Source organism: Cynocephalus volans, chromosome 4 (genome assembly GCF_027409185.1).
Source record: "Cynocephalus volans isolate mCynVol1 chromosome 4, mCynVol1.pri, whole genome shotgun sequence".
Taxonomy (NCBI): Eukaryota; Metazoa; Chordata; class Mammalia; order Dermoptera; family Cynocephalidae; genus Cynocephalus; species Cynocephalus volans.
Window position 1 is genome coordinate 17,454,001 of NC_084463.1, and position 18,739 is coordinate 17,472,739.

The window sequence follows — 18,739 nt, forward strand, 5'->3', positions numbered from 1 at the left end:
TGTGATTTGCTTGATCGGGAGCACTGGATGGTTTTGTGACTATGTTGAGATAAACAGAACGACATCATCTGACTGGAAGAGTGAAGAGGTGGTGGGAGGAGATGGGAGAAGGTGGGAGACTCTGCAGAACCTGAGGCTGAGGTTCTCAGCAGGACTGGCATGGGGTAGGATAGGGGGGTAGAATGTGGCATTTAGGGAGATGAGGAAAAGCCTGTAGGGAAGGGGCTCTGCTAGCTAACTGGAAAGTTCTAGAGTGGGCAGGGATATGAATCAAGCTACTGTGGCTTGTTGAGGCGTATTTTTGGGGGAACTGAACTGACCATCCGTCCTTCCTCTAAGCATGCAACCATAGAAGTAGTCTCTCCTTCTGCTGTGTTCTCTCTGTCTTTATTCTTATCAAAACCAGGATCTGAGTCCAGAGTGCAGTGAAACATAAAATGCAGTAGGGGAAGCTGCAGTACATAGACCTTGGCTGCTCCAACAAACCTGCACAACAGTACTTTCCTTGGGTGTACTTCAGCGGTTCCCACAGCAGTTTTATTTCCTTGTGGTTCAGTGACAGTTTGGCTCTTCGACAGTGTGGCTCTTCAAGCTGAATTTAGAGTTAAAGTGTGTCTGCCCTCCTGCTGTCAGTGGCAAGCTTTACACCCTTGGGACTTGCAGCAGCCTTGGCTGCAGGGACTGGTAAATATGCCCATCTTACTGCTAAAGCAGGCTGGCTCAGCGCTTGGGCAGCTCGCAGGGATCACCAGCAAGCCACTGTGCTGGTGCCCTTTACCACGCATAAGTATTCATGCGAGCAAGGACACATCGTACAAGTGCGTAATTGTCCAGGTGTGGCGAATTCTTTGTCATATGTACCCTTGTTTTTACTGCCTCTGTGCAGGGTGTATATTTACTGTACCTGGGGCAGGGGCGGTTCAGGTTGATCAAGGGTAGTTTTTGGCTGCGGCCACTTCAAATACGTGTGGGTGCCCACAGTGGTTGAAATTATGTGAGTTTCACAACGGGGCGGGTTAATTTGGACTCTTCGTTTGTCAGTTGCGTTCCCAGAGCTAATTCTTTGGCTCTCGGCTCTCTCTCCTTTGGAGGTGGGAATGAGGCCAGGGCCGGGGAGGTGTTGGCGTGGCGGGATAGGAAGGGAGACGCTGTGCAGTCAGGGGAGTAGACTGGCCACGGTCTAGGACGACCTCGACCCGACCCTGTAAAGGAGGCAGCTCCAGAGCAAACCCCACACAAGTCTTAATTCCCGCAGGGAGAACGGCGAGGTGTGCCCGCCGGGAAAGGGGACGCACCCTCGCGGGCGCTCGCTGCCTTGACTTCCCCATCCCTGGGCGGGGGAGGGGCCGGAGTCGCCGCGGAGGCCGCCGAGCGGAACAAGTGCGCGAAGGGGCCGCGCGGCGAGCCTCACACGTGACGGCGCCGCGCCGGGCCGAGCGGGACCCTGCGGCGGCGGCGGCGGCGGCGGGCGCAGCGGGCGGCCCGGAGCGGCGCGGGCGGCCTGGAGTCCGGGAGCGGCGCGCGCGCGGCCCCGGCCCCGCCGCTCTCCCGGCCTCGCGCTGCACATTCTCTCCTGGCGGCGGCGCCACCTGCAGTAGCGTTCGCCCGAACATGGCGACACGGAGCAGCAGGAGGGAGTCGCGACTCCCCTTCCTATTCACCCTGGTCGCGCTGCTGCCGCCCGGGGCTCTCTGCGAGGTCTGGACGCAGAGACTGCACGGCGGCCGCGCGTCCTTGCCCCAGGACCGGGGCTTCCTCGTGGTGCAGGGCGAGCCGCCCGAGCTGCGGCTGTGGGAGCGCGAGGATGCCCGGGGGGCGAGCCGCGCGGACCAGAAGCCGCTCCGGAGGAGACGGAGCGCTGCCCAGCAGCCCGAGCCCGTCAAGGTGTACGGACAGGTGAGCACTTTGGCAACCCGCCTCCCTCCGGCTCTTTCCTCTCCCCGCACTTCCTCGCCCCCGCATCCATCCTTTGCAGTCGCCTCCCCAGGTGCGGGCACCACTGGGGACTTCCCGGCTTGCATTTGTTCCCCCCCCCCCCCCCCCATGAGTACAACCGTCGGCGCTTGAATCGCATTGATCTTTCCTTCTTTCTGTCGGTTTTAGCAAATGTATTCCAGATAACTCTCGGGGTGCGGTGCCTGTTTCCCCGGGGAGTGTGCAGACCGGTGTAGTTTCGGCACGTACAGGAGGGGTGCAGCTTCATTTTACATCTGGATAAAAACCAGGCTTTAGTGTATCGTCAGTTGGCAGTGGAGGCGAGCACCCTGCAGTTGCAGCACACTCACACACAACAGCAAGAGGAGGGGTTTCCACACTTACCGGTATTAATCAAGATAAATGGGGCCAAACCTGAAAGCTTGTCGACTGTCCTTGTAGAGTCAAAACAAGAGGGTGTGTGTGTGTGTGTGTGTGTGTGTGTGTGTGTGTGTGTGAGTGTGAGAGAGAGAGAGAGAGAGAGAGAGAGAGGGAGAGAGGGCTGTTTTTTTTTTTCTTGGTGAGGGTGTGAGGCTCTGTTCATTCCTCTATTCTTCAAAATAATTGACTTTATTTTTGGACAGGAATATCCTTCATGGCACTTGAGAATGTGAAAAGACCCCAAGAAATTTGGTGGGCGTTATTATTCAGTAAGTGATTTTTCTGCCCAGGCAATAGGTTTATTAGATCATAAGTAACCTGAATTTCACTTTTATGGCGAGGCTTACTGCTAGGAATTGCAAACCGAGTTTGTAGGTTTAGTATCAGCATTGGCAAAATTAATTTGACCGTGTTATTGCCTCATGAGACTCCCAGTCCTGTGGTTAAGATTGACATCAACCAAACTAGAAGGTTGGTGGAGGAGAAAAAGGAACCAGTGGAGATGGTAAATACATAAGTTTTCTAGATTCAAATTGTTCCACTTTAAAAGTAGAAATTAAAAGATTAGCCAGAGTTCTTCCTATCTTCACTGATTTTGCTTTAGTCATTTTTTCAGGAAGTATGTAGAGTTAAATGTTCTACTCTTGGGGTTGGGAAGAACCTTGTAAGCCATGTCATCCTGTTGTGTCATTTTATTGGCAAAAAAACTGAAGCTCAGAAAAGTGAAGTGACTAGTCCAAGGTCATACAGGGAATGGTTGCCTGCTCTTTAGCTTTTGTCGGCATTGTCTCAGTGACCATTGGGTGGTCATAGTCACCCTGTCTTTATACAATGCTTCTTCAATACCTCCTTTCTAAAATAAAATATATGTGGCTATAAAGGGGGAGGAGTGGTGGTGAGTGGGTGGGAGCATTTTACTTCTGTCCACCATCAGCCCCTGGGCAAGTGGGTGTGCCAGAGAGCACGTAACTGCTGGTAGGCACAGGCTGCTGGAGCCCGCATGCTCGGTTCCTCCTGGGCTCCGATCCTTGTCCTCCTCTCCACCCTCATCTGAAACTTCGTTTTTATATTGTTGTAAAGAAGTCAACAAGGTCCTTGCTGTCAGCAGGGATGCCAGCACAGGGCTGATGGAGGATGGGGGAGGAAGGAAGAGAGGCTCCCTTGTTTATTGAGTCTCCCCAGTCAGCCCAGCTCTGCTGTGCTCTTGAATCAGAACTCTGGGGGCTGGGAGTGGGGAAGGGTGGGAGGTGATCCTTCCCAGAGCTCAGGTTTCCTGAAGCTACAGTTTTGGTTGAGGGACGAGCTTTCTGGTCTCAAAAATATGCACACAGGTGCCATTTCTTCTTTGGGTTTGGTTTATTAAAAGCTCCTGGGACTTGGGGTGAGTTGGAGATGAACTCTGTTCTCATTGGAAGTGACTCCAAACCCCCCGGCTTTTATGTTTCTGGGCTGGCCAAATTGAATGGTTCAGTTGAAAGATGGAAAACTAGCAGTTGAGCTCCTAATGAGGGACTCCTGCTGAAGGTTAAGGGCACAAGGCAGTGATTTTTCTTCTCTGCCATTGTTCTCTCTTGTCCTGAGGTTAATAAAAAGTGGGATTAATTTTTAAGGATTTGAGTCTGATAGAAGAAAGAACTTCCTGGCACTGGGCCTTCTGCTGCAGTTCTATCTGCTATAGACCATTGAGACTGCAAGCATAGGAAATCAGTGACTGAAGGGGCTAGTATATATCAGTGACTGAAGGGGCGATGTGAGTTTATAAGTTGTCCCTGCTGCTTATGAATAGCACCCCCTTCATTCTCAAAAGTGTTAGGATGCGAACTATAAATTATACAGTCATTCTACTTCTAGCCCTAAGCCAGGTTCCACTTTATGCTTCTCTCCTCCTCCTTCAACTTTTAACCTAAGGAATTGCAGTGTTTTCTGACAGTATTGCTTGAATTGAGTGTGGTCCTATGGGGGTGCAGGTGGGGTGGGGAATAAGATTTCATCCCTGCTTTCAGTACACTTACAGTTTAAGGAGAAGATAAAGCAGATGCAGAAGAGGCATGTAAATCCACTGGACAGGAACTGGTAAACATGGACACTGTCCACCAGCCACAGCTCTACAATGGTCTGTTAGTGGGCTGTGTGATATGGGAGGGCACGGGAGATGGAGTGATAAGAGTAGGTGGGCTCAGACACTCTGCAGCTTCTTGCCCTCTGACCTTTGAGTGAGGTTAAGAGGTCGCTGGCAGCACAGATTAGGGCTGGAGGCAAAATCTGCCTCAAGGAGGAAGCCCTAGAGGCGATGTTAAGGCCGCCAGCTTCGGGGAGAAGGGAAGGCGGCTTTTGCAGGGGAATACTCACATCTGAGAAAAAGCCCTGTGTTAGAGTCGATGTTGGTTCTTTTCCCCCTGCTCTGCTAACCTGTGTAAAGTAAACCAGGCTTATTTCGACCATATTCCTCTGCAGGTTCTGTAATGTGGAAGACTGGTTTCTGCCATGATTACTTAGCGATGTGTTTGTAATAATGAAATATGATAATAGTGATGAAAACAATTTGCTATCGGATATTAGGACTTTTCTGCCCAAGTTCAAAGTTTAGATGTTGAGCCCCTTCTATAAAAGGCCAAGTCCAAGAAGGAGGATTCCATAATTCTTGCCACACTGAATTTCTTTATGATTTCATGTCAGCTCCATGTTTCTGTGCCCTCATACTTGCTTTTTCCTCTGCCTGAAACAGAATTCCCTCACTCTAATCCTTGCCTAGAAAACTCTTCAACATCTGAGGAATACATCCTGGTATTCCCAGGCTTCCTGGGGGAAGAGTTCTTTAGAGCTCGGTTGCAGCATTTACTGCCTTGTGTTATAATTACGTAACTGTTTCATCTACTTATTTGCTGCTCGAGGGCATGGATCAAGTCTTTCTCTTCTATGTTTCCCTGGTACTTGGGAGGACCTTAGTGAACATTTGTGTACCAATTGCACACCTGGAAGAAGAGAGGCCTGGAGGGTAGGAAGCACATTCAAGTTATATAAGAGGTATTTAATAAGGAGGACTGTGGTGAGCCCACAAATGAATAGTGAACACTAGTTGGCTTACTTGGTGAGAATGCAAATGGCATGGCCCATGGGTAGGGAAGCCCTGATTTTCCTGTGCTACGTGGGAGTTATTTTGAGTGAAGAGCTGAGATTCTATTTTATAGAATCCTACCTTCTGGGGCTATCATGCTGGCTATGTTTTGGGGAAAAATCCTTTGGAATGAAATGCAAAGCCTAACAGGATTTACAGGTTTATTTTTCTTTCAACAAGCCCTCTCTTCATAATTCCTGCATTTTAGAGGCCAGGGAGTATTCAGTGTCCTGATCTGAGACTGAAAATAAAGTGTCTGTTACAGCACAAGGCCCTGGGACAAAGAGCCTCCTTTGGGGGTAGAATACTGTTTAGCTTTAGATCTCTTTTGACTAGATTCTTGCATGATACACTTGCTTGGGAAAGAATTGGCTGGTTGATTCTGAAGTTAGGATGTTTGACCTGTATGCTTCCAGAAGAAGATGAGAAGGCAAAGCATTTGCTGTTTCAAATTGGCTTCTACATAGGTAGAGAGTTGCTTGGCGTCTTGGGTTGGCTCAGGAAGGGACGTGACCTTGAAAAACTCTTCCTGGTTCCACTCGGCATCTCTTCTTACTGAGTTCTGTGTTCAGTCTCTGGCCACTATTTATTTATTATTTATTTATTTATTTATTTTAAAAAGATGACCAGTAAGGGGATCTCAACACTTGGCTTGGTGTTGTCAGCACCACGCTCAGCCAGTGAGTGAACCTGCCATCCCTATATAGGATCCGAACCCGTGGCCTTGGTGTTATTAGCACCGCACTCTCCCGAGTGAGCCACGGGCTGGCCCTCTGGCCACTATTTAGTTCTTTAATAGCTTGCATGTTTTGGGGCACAGAGTGTAGAGGTTTTGAGAAGTGGAAGGAATTGGAGAAAAGGGGGACAGTGAGAAGAGCGAGGAGATGAAGAAATTAAAGGGATAAAATGAAAAGCCATCCAATTTATTTACTTAGCCTCCAGTGGGTAATGTGTGTTTACAAAACAAAATTTGTACAAAAGAGTAGGTAGTAACAAGTAAATTTCCCTCCCTCACATGCCCACCCACTTACACAGAGCCCCTTCCCAGTTGGGAACCATTGTCATCAGTTTTTTGTATATCCTTCCAGAAATATTCTATGCATATATAGCATGAAAGTACATAAAATTTGATATTTGAATTATCAGTCTTTCTATTATCAGTAGCCCCTGGTGTTATGGATAATGAGATTAACTTTAGCTCTAAATATTTGTGGCATTCTGACTGTGAATAGTCAGGAAGTTACCTGAAGTGTCATAGTATAAAATAGATGGTTACTTTTTCTCCAGGCCAGGTGAAAGAAGTCTCATTCTCATGTCACTTGGAGGGTTTTCGTGGGCTGGGAGAGCAGCATTATGTAGCCTTTTCACAACTTGGAGAGATGCTGGAGAGTGGTTCCCTAGAGATGTAGAGCCCGGGTTTGAGTGAACATAAACTAAAGAGATCATAGATCTCAGTTTTCAATTTGCTTTATATTTGAGTTTTTTTTTTTTTTGATTTTGTAAAATGAAGTTAATGATATGCTTAATAAATTGCTTTGAGACCTGGGATCTGCGAGGCGGATCCTAATATCAGTGAACATCCCAAAGCGAAAGGTGGATGTCGTGGGAACATTTCATTGTCAGTTTGGTCTGTTCCTCCTTAGAGATGACAGCCATTTTTGTAGTGTCATTGTTTGATCCCAGGGCAGAGACAGATGGAGCCAGCCTTGACCTTCTTACAGTAATCGAGGGACACAGGGCCATTTTAATAATCTGGAAAGCAAGTAATCCAAAAAATAATCTATTTGTCATGTATTTTAGTTTTTTGTTTTTTTTTTAAGCGTCAGTTTACCTTCCTAATTAAATTTTGCTTAGCTGAATATTAAAATCAGGTTGCATTCTGTGAGCTGCTGATATGGGAAATGGCTGGCATAAATGTGTTCAGGGAAAGGCAGTTTGAAGTTTAGAATATTCAACAATAATTCAGATGCAGATAATTGAGAGTCGACTGCATAGAAATGTATTAAAGCTGGGGTATTACGTTGTCCTTTCCCCCTTTCATCTAGATTTAAATAAATGTGATGGAAAGTAAAGGAGCACTCACTACATTTTGGTATGAATATTTAGGGACCGGAATTTCTCCTGAAGTGGTCTGGGCTACACGGGTGAGGTGTTCTCTTTGTTGATGAGCATAGGACCTTGCTATGCATTCCTAGACATGCCAAAGTCTGTTGACAGTCCAGCCACATACATGCAAAAATCAATTTCCCTCAATTTAAAATGAGCCACAGTTAATTTCAACCTAATTTATTGGTTTATCGACCTGTGAACCTTGGGCCTTCGAAGAAGTGGTATGGGCAGCCTTCTAGCATTGAGGTGGCTGATGGTGCTAAAAACCAGAAAAGGCAGGGTGGGCTGCTGATCGGGATCAACATTTTTTTCATCCTATGTTTAATGTGAGATGCTCAGTTTTTTAATTGTAACATGAAGAGTGCTTTGTGTATTTTGGAGTGGGTTCCATAAAAATGGAACTTCATAATAATCACAAACACAATAGTGAGATAAAATTAATTACAAAACTCTATTACCCACTGGGTAGTTATTAATTATAATGGTAACATCCATGCCTGTATCACTGCTACTAGCCAAGAGCTCGAACATCCCATCTTCCTGGCCTCTTGACGGATCCTCCAATGTAGTGCTGCTTGATGGATCTTTCTGCAGTGATGATGTGCTAAATCTGTGTTGTCCCGTGTGTCCACCAGCCATACGTGGCCATTGAGCACTTGAAGTGTGGCTAGTGTGACTCAAGAGTTGAATTTTCTTTCATTTAACTCTAATGGATTTAAAGTTTAGATACCCACATGTGGCTCTTGGCTACTGTACAGACAGCACAGCTTTGACGGGTTGTGGGAGGCCTCCCCTTCCCAGCGGTAGGCAATCTCTGCTTCACCCAAGAGAGAGGTTGCAGCAAGGGCCTGCCTTTGTTCACCTCACAAACGGGGGGGTGGGGGGGGGGGGTGGGGATGAAAGCAAGAGTTAAAGGCTGTATTCGAAACCCAGCTGCTGACTGCGAAGCTGAGTGTCCGGAGGCGGTGGCCTTTCTTTCCCAGGTAGGAGCACATCAGGGGACCATGGAGGGTGGAGAGGGTATAGTGGTCATCTTTGGGGGATGCCTCTGCATAGCTGCCCCCTTTTATTAGTCACTTGGGCGGTGCAGGCTGGCCATTCACAGGGTGCACCAGTCCTTGGTGCCTTTACTCTCTTACTTCTGATCTGGCCTTGCACGGACCGCCCACTCGTATCTGCGCTCTGCTGAGGTGGTGAGCAGATCTTGCGCGCTCTGTTTAGCAATGAGAGATGTAAACAGTGCCTTAACAGTGGGGCCATCTCCCCACCCCTGCCCTTCCTTCCTGTGCTCTTGTTGACTTACCTCGATGTGGCTGGGTCTGTCTTTTATCCCTTCAACCCTCCAGGCTGGCACAAAGACAAACAATACAGGCGTGTGGTCTTCATCATTGCATGTAAACCCCCCCCCCCTTCCTGGCCGGCCCTTTAACTTAGCATGCCATCGCTGTTGCTGCCGCTACAGCTCTTGGCTTGCAAAATCAGGACCCTTCATGATGATTTATCTCCAGTCCCCTGAATTAGATTAAAAACACAGCTACGAATTCTCAGAAAGGCAGGCTGATGTGATTATATACCAAAGCTGAGTGGCAGACAAGGGCAGTAAAAAGATGTATGTATTTTGCAAATGCATTTTGTGCCATGTAGGGGCCAATGTGCTGTTTATTACTTCCCGCCCTTTTTTTTGTTTAAATGAAAAAGGTAACTGATATGGCTTCTATTATTTAGAAAAGAGACTAGCCTGTTGAGCGGAAACCCTCTTCCCCCGGTAACTAACTGTGGCTTGCAGGATCCTGGGGGAAGAAGGCTGGGTGATTCTCATGTGAAATAAATAAACATGGGTGTGGACCAGTGAGTGGGATTTTAACATGTTAGGGATACTGAGGTGAGTTCCATCTTACCTTGGTGGGCTAGCAAGCTGGGGGATAGTGGCATGATGAAATTTTTAACTCTTAGGAAACCTCTGTGTCTGGAAAAATTGAGAGAAGCTGGGATGATGTGTTTGTGTGCAGGGCCTGGTTTAAAAGCCACCTGGGGAGAAAGACTAGTTGAAGACTGTCTCTGGGAAGACTCAGTGGGTGCCCAGGAGATGTCAAGCTATGGTGTTAGGGGCATAGATGGTAAAGGATCCATTTCTCTATCAGCCCAGGGGATACATGCTGTGGGGATCTAGGAAAAAGACCCAAGGATCTCGGAGGCATAGGAACCCGCTGATGGCAGGGAGTGATGGGGACAGCAGAGCTGGGTGAGTGACCTGCAAAACTAGGGGTGTTTGGAAGGACTTGAATGTTTCAAACCTGTGCTCAATTAATTGAGTAACATGAGACTCTGCACCTACGACTTACCTCATGTGTGTATATTTAGTTCCCTGAAGTTCTCTCACTGAGTGGTTAAACAAACAAAAAGATTTTGCAGTTAACTGTGCACGTGGTTTGCTGAATTTGGCAAGGTGCGCTGCTGCTAGTGGTGGTGGGAGGGTTACCACAGAAACGAGGCCTCCGGTCTCTGGAGAAGTGTGAAGGAGTGGTTGTGGGAAGGTGGATAGAGGTGAAAGGGCTATCAGGACAGAGTGGGGGAGTTCAGCTAGAGAGGAGTGCCCGTGGGGCATCTGCTGGGTGCCTCGGCTCCTGCTAGCTCGGGGGCATCTCCTAGTACTGAGAAGGTGGCCCTGCTATTGGGTGTGGCGTGCTGTTCCGTGCCCATTAGTCTTGTTTATGGCTTCTCCCACAGTGTCGTAAGGAAGCCACAGGTCGGTCTTGAGGCTTTCGGTTCTGGGATGTCATGTTTCAGGCTTTTCTGCTGGGGTGCAAGAAGTGCTAGAAGACAGCTAGTTGTGCGCTGGAGTTTGGGACCTGGCAGTTGGGTGTCCCCAGGTCTCCGAGCTTGGCTGTGGTGAGGGGAAGGCTGCCTCAGAGTTCCCCTCGGCCATGAGTTCCAAGCCTGACTTGGGCTCACTGTGTTGTGACATTTTATGTATGTCATCGTGTGCCCTTAGGCCTCATGCTAACGTTTATATTTTATGTGTAACCATTTTGCAAGGAATGGCTTATTTTGGTACTGAGCCATTTGGTAATGAAAAGGAATGATATTTTAGCCTGTTGAAGTTTATGAAATCCGTTCATGGGCTACACCTCATTTGATGCTTACACAGTCCTGCATGATTGGAAAGGTGAGTATGCCATTCATCTCACTTCTCAGGTGAGCATCTTGCGGTTTGGAAAGGTGAAGTGACTTAGCCAAAGTCAGGCAGCTGGTGAATTGTAGAGGTGGAGACTCAAACCAAGTCTCTGCCTTGTTACAAATTTACTGTGGCACATTTTCTTCTCATAAATAATCTAGTGAAATCCTTGCTCTCAGGTAGAGATCCACAGCTGTTTTTGCTGTGAATTCTCCCTGCCCCCCCAAATCTAAAAATCTCATAAATTTACCCTCTCCTGGGCTCTTCTGGCAACAGTGATCTTTTAACTTTTCAGATGTGGCAAGTGTCAGGGCCCTTCTGGTTCCTGGCTTTTTCTCAGCTCTCCCGAGGTCTGGAGCTCTCTTCTCTGCCTTGTCTCTGCAACCCCTTTCTCCTAACTCCTCCATCCTCATTCGTATGGTATCAGCAAATAGGTCATGACTTCGTGCCTCTCCCCGACATGAGGTTAGGTCCCCTGTTTAACACTGTAATTTAATCATTATTCGTGGAATTAGTTGTTAATGCTTGTTTCCCCTACTACATTAAGGGCCATGAGGCAGGACCTAGAAGTCTGCTTTATTACTAATACCCAGTGTAGCATCTGGTATATAGTAAGTGCTCAGTAAATATTTATTGGATGAATGCAGTGAGGGGCTATTTATGCTGAAGCTGCAGACCAGACAGAGTCAGGGCAAGTGGGTGGTCAAGCCACCCGAAAGAGCTCCTGGGAATGCCTTTGGGTTCCTAGGGGAACCCTCATGTAAAGCCAGTCATGGCTTGGGGTGCTGAGCAGCCAGTTAACACAGTTGAGAGGGTGCTTACTACGCTCACTCTCTCCTGTGCCCTGCACTGGGCCCTGTGTTTTAAGGTAGTAGGAACATCACTTCTAAATCTTTCTCTGAGCTTAACTTTGTCTGCAAAATGTGGCAGCTGGTTTAGAAGTTCTCTGAGGTTCCTACTGGCTCTGATATTTTTTTCTTTTTCTTACTTACCAACTGGCAGTCAAAGGAGTGATTGTGTTCATGATAGATTTTTCACAGGTTCCTTTTAATAGGGAGACCCTCCTGGAACAGCAAAGTATGATGTTTGCTAAAAGACAAAGTTGGGTTCACCAGGAGGGAGTGGCACATAGAGGTAAACACTGGATAGGTTCTACCTGCCAAGGATCAATCAGAAATGAAAATTGTCTGGACTGATATTGTAAGTCAGTAAGACTGTGATTACCATCCTTCTGTTACAGAGGGAAAAAAGGCATATTTTTAATCTATAAAGAGCTCATGGCTCCAGTGAAGGAGATTGTTGTAAATGCTAAGTTCTAGCCCAAGGTCATTCTCTTTGTTTCCTCATCTGTGAAATGGGCAGCCTGAGTTTATCAGCAAAATAGTTAATGAGTTCTGTGGGTGAAGCATCTTGAGCAAATACAGAAGTCCAGCGAGAGAGCTGAGATTTCCGAATAGGGGCTCATAAACTAGATTTCAGCTCTCCTTGTGAAGTGGAGAGTGCAGGGAGGGTAAGAAGCTTACTAAATATAGGAGAACACAGTCCTGAAAGGGGACACTGAGAGGCGATTTGCATGCCTAGCATTTAGGTCCTGCAAATGGATGGTTTGAGAAAACCTTGTTATTTATTCTTGGGCCTTGGGAGTCTGTCTTTGGTTTCTGCAAGCCCGAGGATTTACTGGCTACCTCTGTCCTCACAGTTGAAGGACTGGATGTTTGTTTTATACTTCATTGTAGAATTTTAAAAATGCTTCTTTGTGTTTCACTGCTAGTGAAGCAGAGAAATGAATCAGACTGCCTGATGTGTCCTCCTCGTACTGTGTTCCGGAGGAAGCTGTGTAGGAGTGGCGAGGACTACAAGCTGTGGGTGTCTAGGACACCCTGATCTTTGGATCTGACCAATTTGAAAGAGATAGTGGCAGAAGGAATGAATGCAGAGAGTATGTGTGACCCGTTCCTTTAAGGGCCCTGTTCTGAATAAGCCTGTGACTACAGATTTTGGTGGTTTTATTGGAAATCTGTCATTGTTGGTGCAGACTTGCAACTCTAATTTCCTCTAGATGTGCTGTGAGTCCTCTAACAGGTAAGAAATGATTAAAGAGCCCACAAGGTGCCTGGCACCTAGTATGTGTCAGTGCATACTTCCTCAGTAAGTGAACACAGGAATAATCAGTACCTTTATACAAGCAATTTATTTTCTCCCTTCTATTTATAACAACCCAGAGCTTGAGGATTGGGTGGCAGCAGATTCTTCCCCTCACTCTGAGTAATATGTGGTAAATCATTTCACCTCTTTGGATCTTCAGGGCATGCAGGGGGACCAAGAGACAACATGTGGGGTAGTGTGGGCTTATTTGATAAAGACCCCAAGCTGTCTCAAGGTGTGGGTGTGAGCTGGCAGTGGATGCGGGCCCTGAGCCTGCAGCCACATCTCCAGTGGGGACACGGAGGCCTGCGCGGATGCTGTGGCTCTGCAGATGCTGCTGACAGCGCGTTGAAGGATTGCTCTGGCCAGAGACCCAATCCCCAGCCTGCCTCTTCTATGACTCATTCTAGCTGCATATTTTGGTAGCATGAGGGCTCGAGATGAGATGCAAGAAGCACTTCTCAAGAGTGGGAGTGCCTAGGTTCTGGATTGGCACATGAGAAATACAATATTCTTTACAGGTCATAGAGGCTCATTAAAAAAAATTGAGGTGAAATTTACATAACATAAAATTAGTGATGCTAAAGTGAACAATTCAGTGGCATTAGCACATCCCCAATGTTATGTGATCACTAGCTCTACCTAGTTCCAAAACATTTTCATCATCTCCAAATAAAACCCCTTACCCATTAAGCAGTTGCTCCCTCCTCTTCCCTACCCCCAGCTCCTGGCAACCACACATCTACTTTCCGTCTCTATGGATTTACCTGTTCTCGATATTTCATGTAAATGGAATCATGCGACATGTGACCTTTTGTGTTTGGCTTTTCCCTTGGCATATTGTTTTCCAGGTTCATCCACATTGTAGCCTGTTATCAGTACATCACAGAGTCTTAACAACCACCCCAAATCCCCAAAGACAGCCCGCCTCAAGAGAGTGAGTCCCTCCAGCCACTCTCATTTAGTCCCAGGTCCTGCCAGGAGGCAGGGAAAAGGACTAGGTTCATTGTTCCCCAAACAGGCTGCATTAGAAACACCTGGGGTATGTCCTAGAAATACTGATTCCTGGGTTTCAGGCAGAGGGCTTTTGAATCAGTGGGTTTTGGGTTGGGCCTCTCAGGTGATTCTGTCAGCTGGGCTTGGGACCCCCTGGACCAGGTGACCTCTGGGGGTTATCCTGACTCTTAATGACCTGCCTGTGAGTCTAGCAGAGGCCTGACGCACCTCCCAGATGCTGTTTTTTGTTTCTGATGCAGTTTCTGTGTTCAGAGAGTTTCATGCCATGTGATCTTTCTCTGCCTTCGGAGGGAGGCAGTCGGCCCCCTCCCTGCTGCCTTTACAGCTCCAATTAATTGTGTCTCATTTATCAAGCTCCAGCTACGCCCTATGAGCTGGAGATCGGAGAGGGAAGGTTGTTCACGCCCTGAGGTTGTGGTTATAACTGACTGCATGTCAAGGTTATTGAAAAGCCACCCTCCCACCCCCCCCCCCTTCCCAGGCTGGTGTCTTCTTTGTGGAAGTGTTTGTAGGAGTGAGCAGGATGGTAAGAGTGATTTGGAAACCTGCCCCTAGAGGGCTGGGGAGAATCCCTGGGGGTGGAAAGGGAACCAAACAAACCGGAAACCACTGATTAAGTAAACGGACCTGTGGCTTGTTCTTGACTACTGGGGGCTGCCCGGGGCTGCTGGCTTCTTGGTCACGTTCCACCGTGACCTAGCAGGAGAGCCTGCTTTGAGGACTTCTTCCTCTTTCGCTTTGGGGGTGGGATGGAGGCAGAGGGGAGATGCAGAGGAGGGTGAGGCTCGAGAGTGAAATGCATGTCCCACAAAATTTATGGCCTGCTGGCTTGGCTGCTCACGCCCCTGTCCTCTGGGTGCATCGATCCTGAGACTGATTCTGGTCTTGTGCTTTGGGGGGATGGGTACCAGGGCTGCCTTGGGGATCAGCTGTGACTCACCAGGGAGTTGTTCTCATGACCAGGATGTGCCTGACTTCTCGCCAAGCAAAGGAGCTGAACTGTTTGTGCGAGCGCCTGGTGGCCGTTGTACAAGCCATTTCTTGCCAGGAATTTTTTTTTTCCTCCTCTCCCTCCCACTGGGCTGCCCTTTTACAGTCTGCTCTTAAGAATAAAAGGGACAGCTAATAATTTTTTTTTTTTAAACAGGTGTTTCACCAAGCTTGCCTTCTAGAGGTGTTTGTAGAAAGCCCTTGGATATTTTGAGGCGGGTCCTTTGTGCACGTCTTGTCCCTCCCCTCTCTTAGGATTGGCTGAGAGAGTCTCATAAATCTTATGTCCTCCGAGTAGAAAGACTTCAGCCAGTTTTCAGACCTCTTTTCCACTCTGGTCACTGAAAGCTCTGTAACCTGTTCAAAGCATTATTTGATTGTTACCTGCCATAGGGAGCATTTTGATGGGCCATCTTTGAGGATGCCCAAGTTGAATATTGGGGGACTTTTTCATCCCAGACCCCAGGTGAACATGGGTGATTCTTCTAGGTTTCTAATTTTTTTTTTTTTTTTTTTTTGGTCTTTTTCGTGACTGGCACTCAGCCAGTGAGTGCACCGGCCATTCCTATATAGGATCCGAACCCGCGGCGGGAGCGTCGCTGCGCTCCCAGTGCTGCACTCTCCCGAGTGTGCCACGGGCTCGGCCCTAGGTTTCTAATTCTTTATTGTACTGACATTTGCATAGTTCTCCATTCCCCTTTGGTTCTAAGAGTGAGGATGTTTTTGAAGGGGAGAAAACTTTTAGCCTGAATTCTCAGGGTGCCTGTTATACTTAAGTTTCCATTTATATTGTTAGAACTAGGGCTCAGACCCTTCAAACCCATTGTACAGACTGGGTTACCAAACCCCTCACATGCCAGTCTGGGTCCCCAGACCCCTCACATGAAGGTCCACGCTAGGTAATTGGGAAAGATCCTGTGAGCCATTGGCAGATGACGTGAGCTCAGTCCTCAGCAACAGTGGTAGCTTATGGCAGATCTGGTGGTAGCAGTGGTGGCCTCTCAGGGCATCCTGGGGGCCCTGGCGGCGATGGAGGCGGCGGCAGCCTCCCTAGGAGGGGGGCGCCGTAGATCAGCACCACTGGTCCTTTATACTTAAGTCATAACCCAGGACACCTGGGTGCACATGTGCAATTACAGTAGTCAATAGCCAAGGAACACCTGGGCACACGTGCACATTTACATCAAGTTCTTGGCAAGATTCTGAACATCTGAGGGGCCCTGACCATTTTCCTATATTTTCCCAACAGTGCCTATGCCAGGGAATGGGGGCGGGAGGTGCTGTGGGGCTTCTGATCCTCAGATGCTTCCAGATTCTTCTAGATTCTTCCCAGACGCTTGGACTGGAAGGAGAGACAGGGAAAAGAGAAGGCTGGAGGAAGTCTTCAGCGACCAGTGGAGATTCACTTAGCTGCTTTCCTCTGTAGCGTTCTGGGTTAAATAATTTATTCCTATTTTTTATTTGTACTTCTCTGTTGATGCTTGCCTGGACTTATCTATCTGGGAATGAAAAGGGACACTTCAGAATGATGTATTTTTTTAAAAAAAAAATATCAAGGGTCTTTCTTTTTTTTCTTTAAAGAGGTCTCATTTCAAATGTCTTTCAATAGCTCCTGGATCAAATTAGATGCAGGTGCTTAAAACCCAAGCAAAGTCATTAAGGATTAGCCCCTTTATTCTGGCTGCATGTTTTTGCACAGGTGTTTCTCTTCTCCCTTGTGACATCTGAGAGCACCTCAAGGAGTGGGTGGGGCAAGTTAGCGTGTGTTGGGAGGGGAGGAAGGAAAGGAGAAAGGAGCTGTGGGAAGGGAAGGGTTTACTGCTGCAGAGCTTTGTTAAGACAGCTCAGAGGGCGGTGGGCCCAGCCTTGAACTTGCATCAGTCCGACGGGCGATGGTGAGGTGGGTGGGGTAGGCTGTGCAGGCTGTGCACAGATGCTGCTCGGAGTTCCAGAAGCTCGATTTCCTTCTATGTATGCTGAGACAGCTGAGGCTCAGGAGGCTGTTGAAATAGGCTCCTCACAGACTTTGCTCAGCAAGAGAGAGAGCACATGCTCCCTGTTGAGGGGCTTTGTCCTGCTTCTGGGTGTTGTACCAGCTCTCAGAATTTTGTCGGTTTGCTGTCCACACAGAAACAGAGTAGGTGAAATGTATGATGTTTTGAAATGCCAGCTCTGAAACTGGCGTCCATCTGTGAAGGGTGAAATAAGAAAAATAAAAGTAGTGTAGTTAGTTTTCCATGAAACAAAAATAATTTAAAAGAACTATTCTTTATTCTGAGATTATATTTATTATCTTTTCTCAGTTTTAGGTGTTAAAATGTCCTCTTTATAAAATGATGGTGACTGTAGATGGTGGTAGTATTGCTTAGTAGGGCTAGGTATATAACAGATGAGTCCCAAAAGCTCAGTGGTGTAACTGTATCTCCCAATTATGAGATGTTCAACGTGAGTGTCACTGGTGAGTTGAAGGCCTTCTCCTCAGGTGGCACTGCTGTCCTGGGACTTTGGAGTTCTCCGAGTGCAGCCTGTGGATAGCGCAAGAAAACAGGAGTGTGGAGGGGCCAGGCTGGCGGTGGCCTGACGACCCTCCCTCTCACATTCCATTGGCTGGAACTCAGTCCTAGGGCCACACCTCACTGTCTGCAGCCTGGGCAAGAGTCTATGGCATCCCCAGGAAGCAAAGGAAAAAGACTTGGAGAGTCATTAGTCAAACTTTGTCCATCAAGGGGCTGTTTTTGTTAATGTCCTTACCTGGCAAAAGAGAAGTTGTCAACCCATTCTCTGTTGGCTGTCCTAATTTATTTTTATCTTCCTGATTTAGAAGATCCAAAAGTGTGGAAATTAGTGTTAGCAATAATCCAAAGGTCATTTTTGATGAAGTCTGGAAAATATTTCTTTATTTTTGAGACACTTCAAAAATAAATTTAAAAAATACTGCACAAGGATGCCTTCCTCTCCTTTCTTGTTAGGAGTTAAAAAGTGAATAACGGTGCCTCCGGGCCAGAGAAACACCGGTTTGAATAGAACTTTGAAAAACAAAGTCTTTTGGCCTGTGAGTTTTTTTTTTTTTTTTTGAATGAGGGAGATATTTCAGTATTTTGGTTTAAAATCTTACCAGTATATGTCACACATAAAGAATAAGGATGAGACTAACCAGACATTGCTGTCACAAAGGATGAAAGTAAGCAGAGGAACCAGTTTTGCCCATGAGAGCCTGAGAAGTTTCCCTGCAATCCAATTATATCAAAAATAGCAGGGGTCTAGTGTTTCTTCATGGGAAGTTGAGTCTGGTATGGGAGGGAAAAATAGGCCACCCTGGCCTGATGCTTCAGATGTAAGAAGCTCAGTCATTTCTGATTGGCAAAGGAGGAGAGAGTCTTGATTTAGAACGTTTGTGGCTGTCACTCATCATGGGTCCTAATTCCTGTGTTGATCTCTTTCAGGTTAGTCTGAATGATTCCCACAATCAGATGGTGGTACACTGGGCTGGAGAGAAGAGCAACGTGATTGTGGCCTTAGCCCGAGACAGCCTGGCCTTGGCAAGGCCCAAGAGCAGTGATGTAAGTATTCGTGTTGCTCTGGGCACGCCTCGGTGCCGTCAACATGCCCTTTTTCTGATCTCTTGGGATAATCATGCCAGAAATATAGTGGATAATTAGAGTATGGGTGGGATGAATTATATGACAGGGAAGAAAATCTAGAAAATAATACCTCCCTTGTTTGCTGAACACAGTGTGGTGCAGTCTGTGTTACAAATAGATCCACGTGCTGTGTGATTGCTTTTGTGAATTGATAGGGTATGGTTTGGATTTTTGTATTTGCTTAACAAAATG

The 18,739-nt window shown here is 47.3% G+C and overlaps 1 protein-coding gene across 2 annotated transcripts in view; it reads left to right on the forward strand.

The window, feature by feature from the left end:
• The first annotated feature begins 1,611 nt into the window (after positions 1-1,611).
• Positions 1,612-18,739, forward strand: part of SORL1 (sortilin related receptor 1) — a 159,828-nt gene continuing 142,700 nt past the window's right edge. For both annotated transcript variants that reach the window (XM_063093193.1, XM_063093194.1), the window contains exons 1-2: positions 1,612-1,896; positions 18,350-18,466. In XM_063093193.1, the coding sequence (XP_062949263.1) occupies positions 1,612-1,896; positions 18,350-18,466 (402 nt within the window). The remainder of the gene's footprint in view (positions 1,897-18,349; positions 18,467-18,739) is intronic.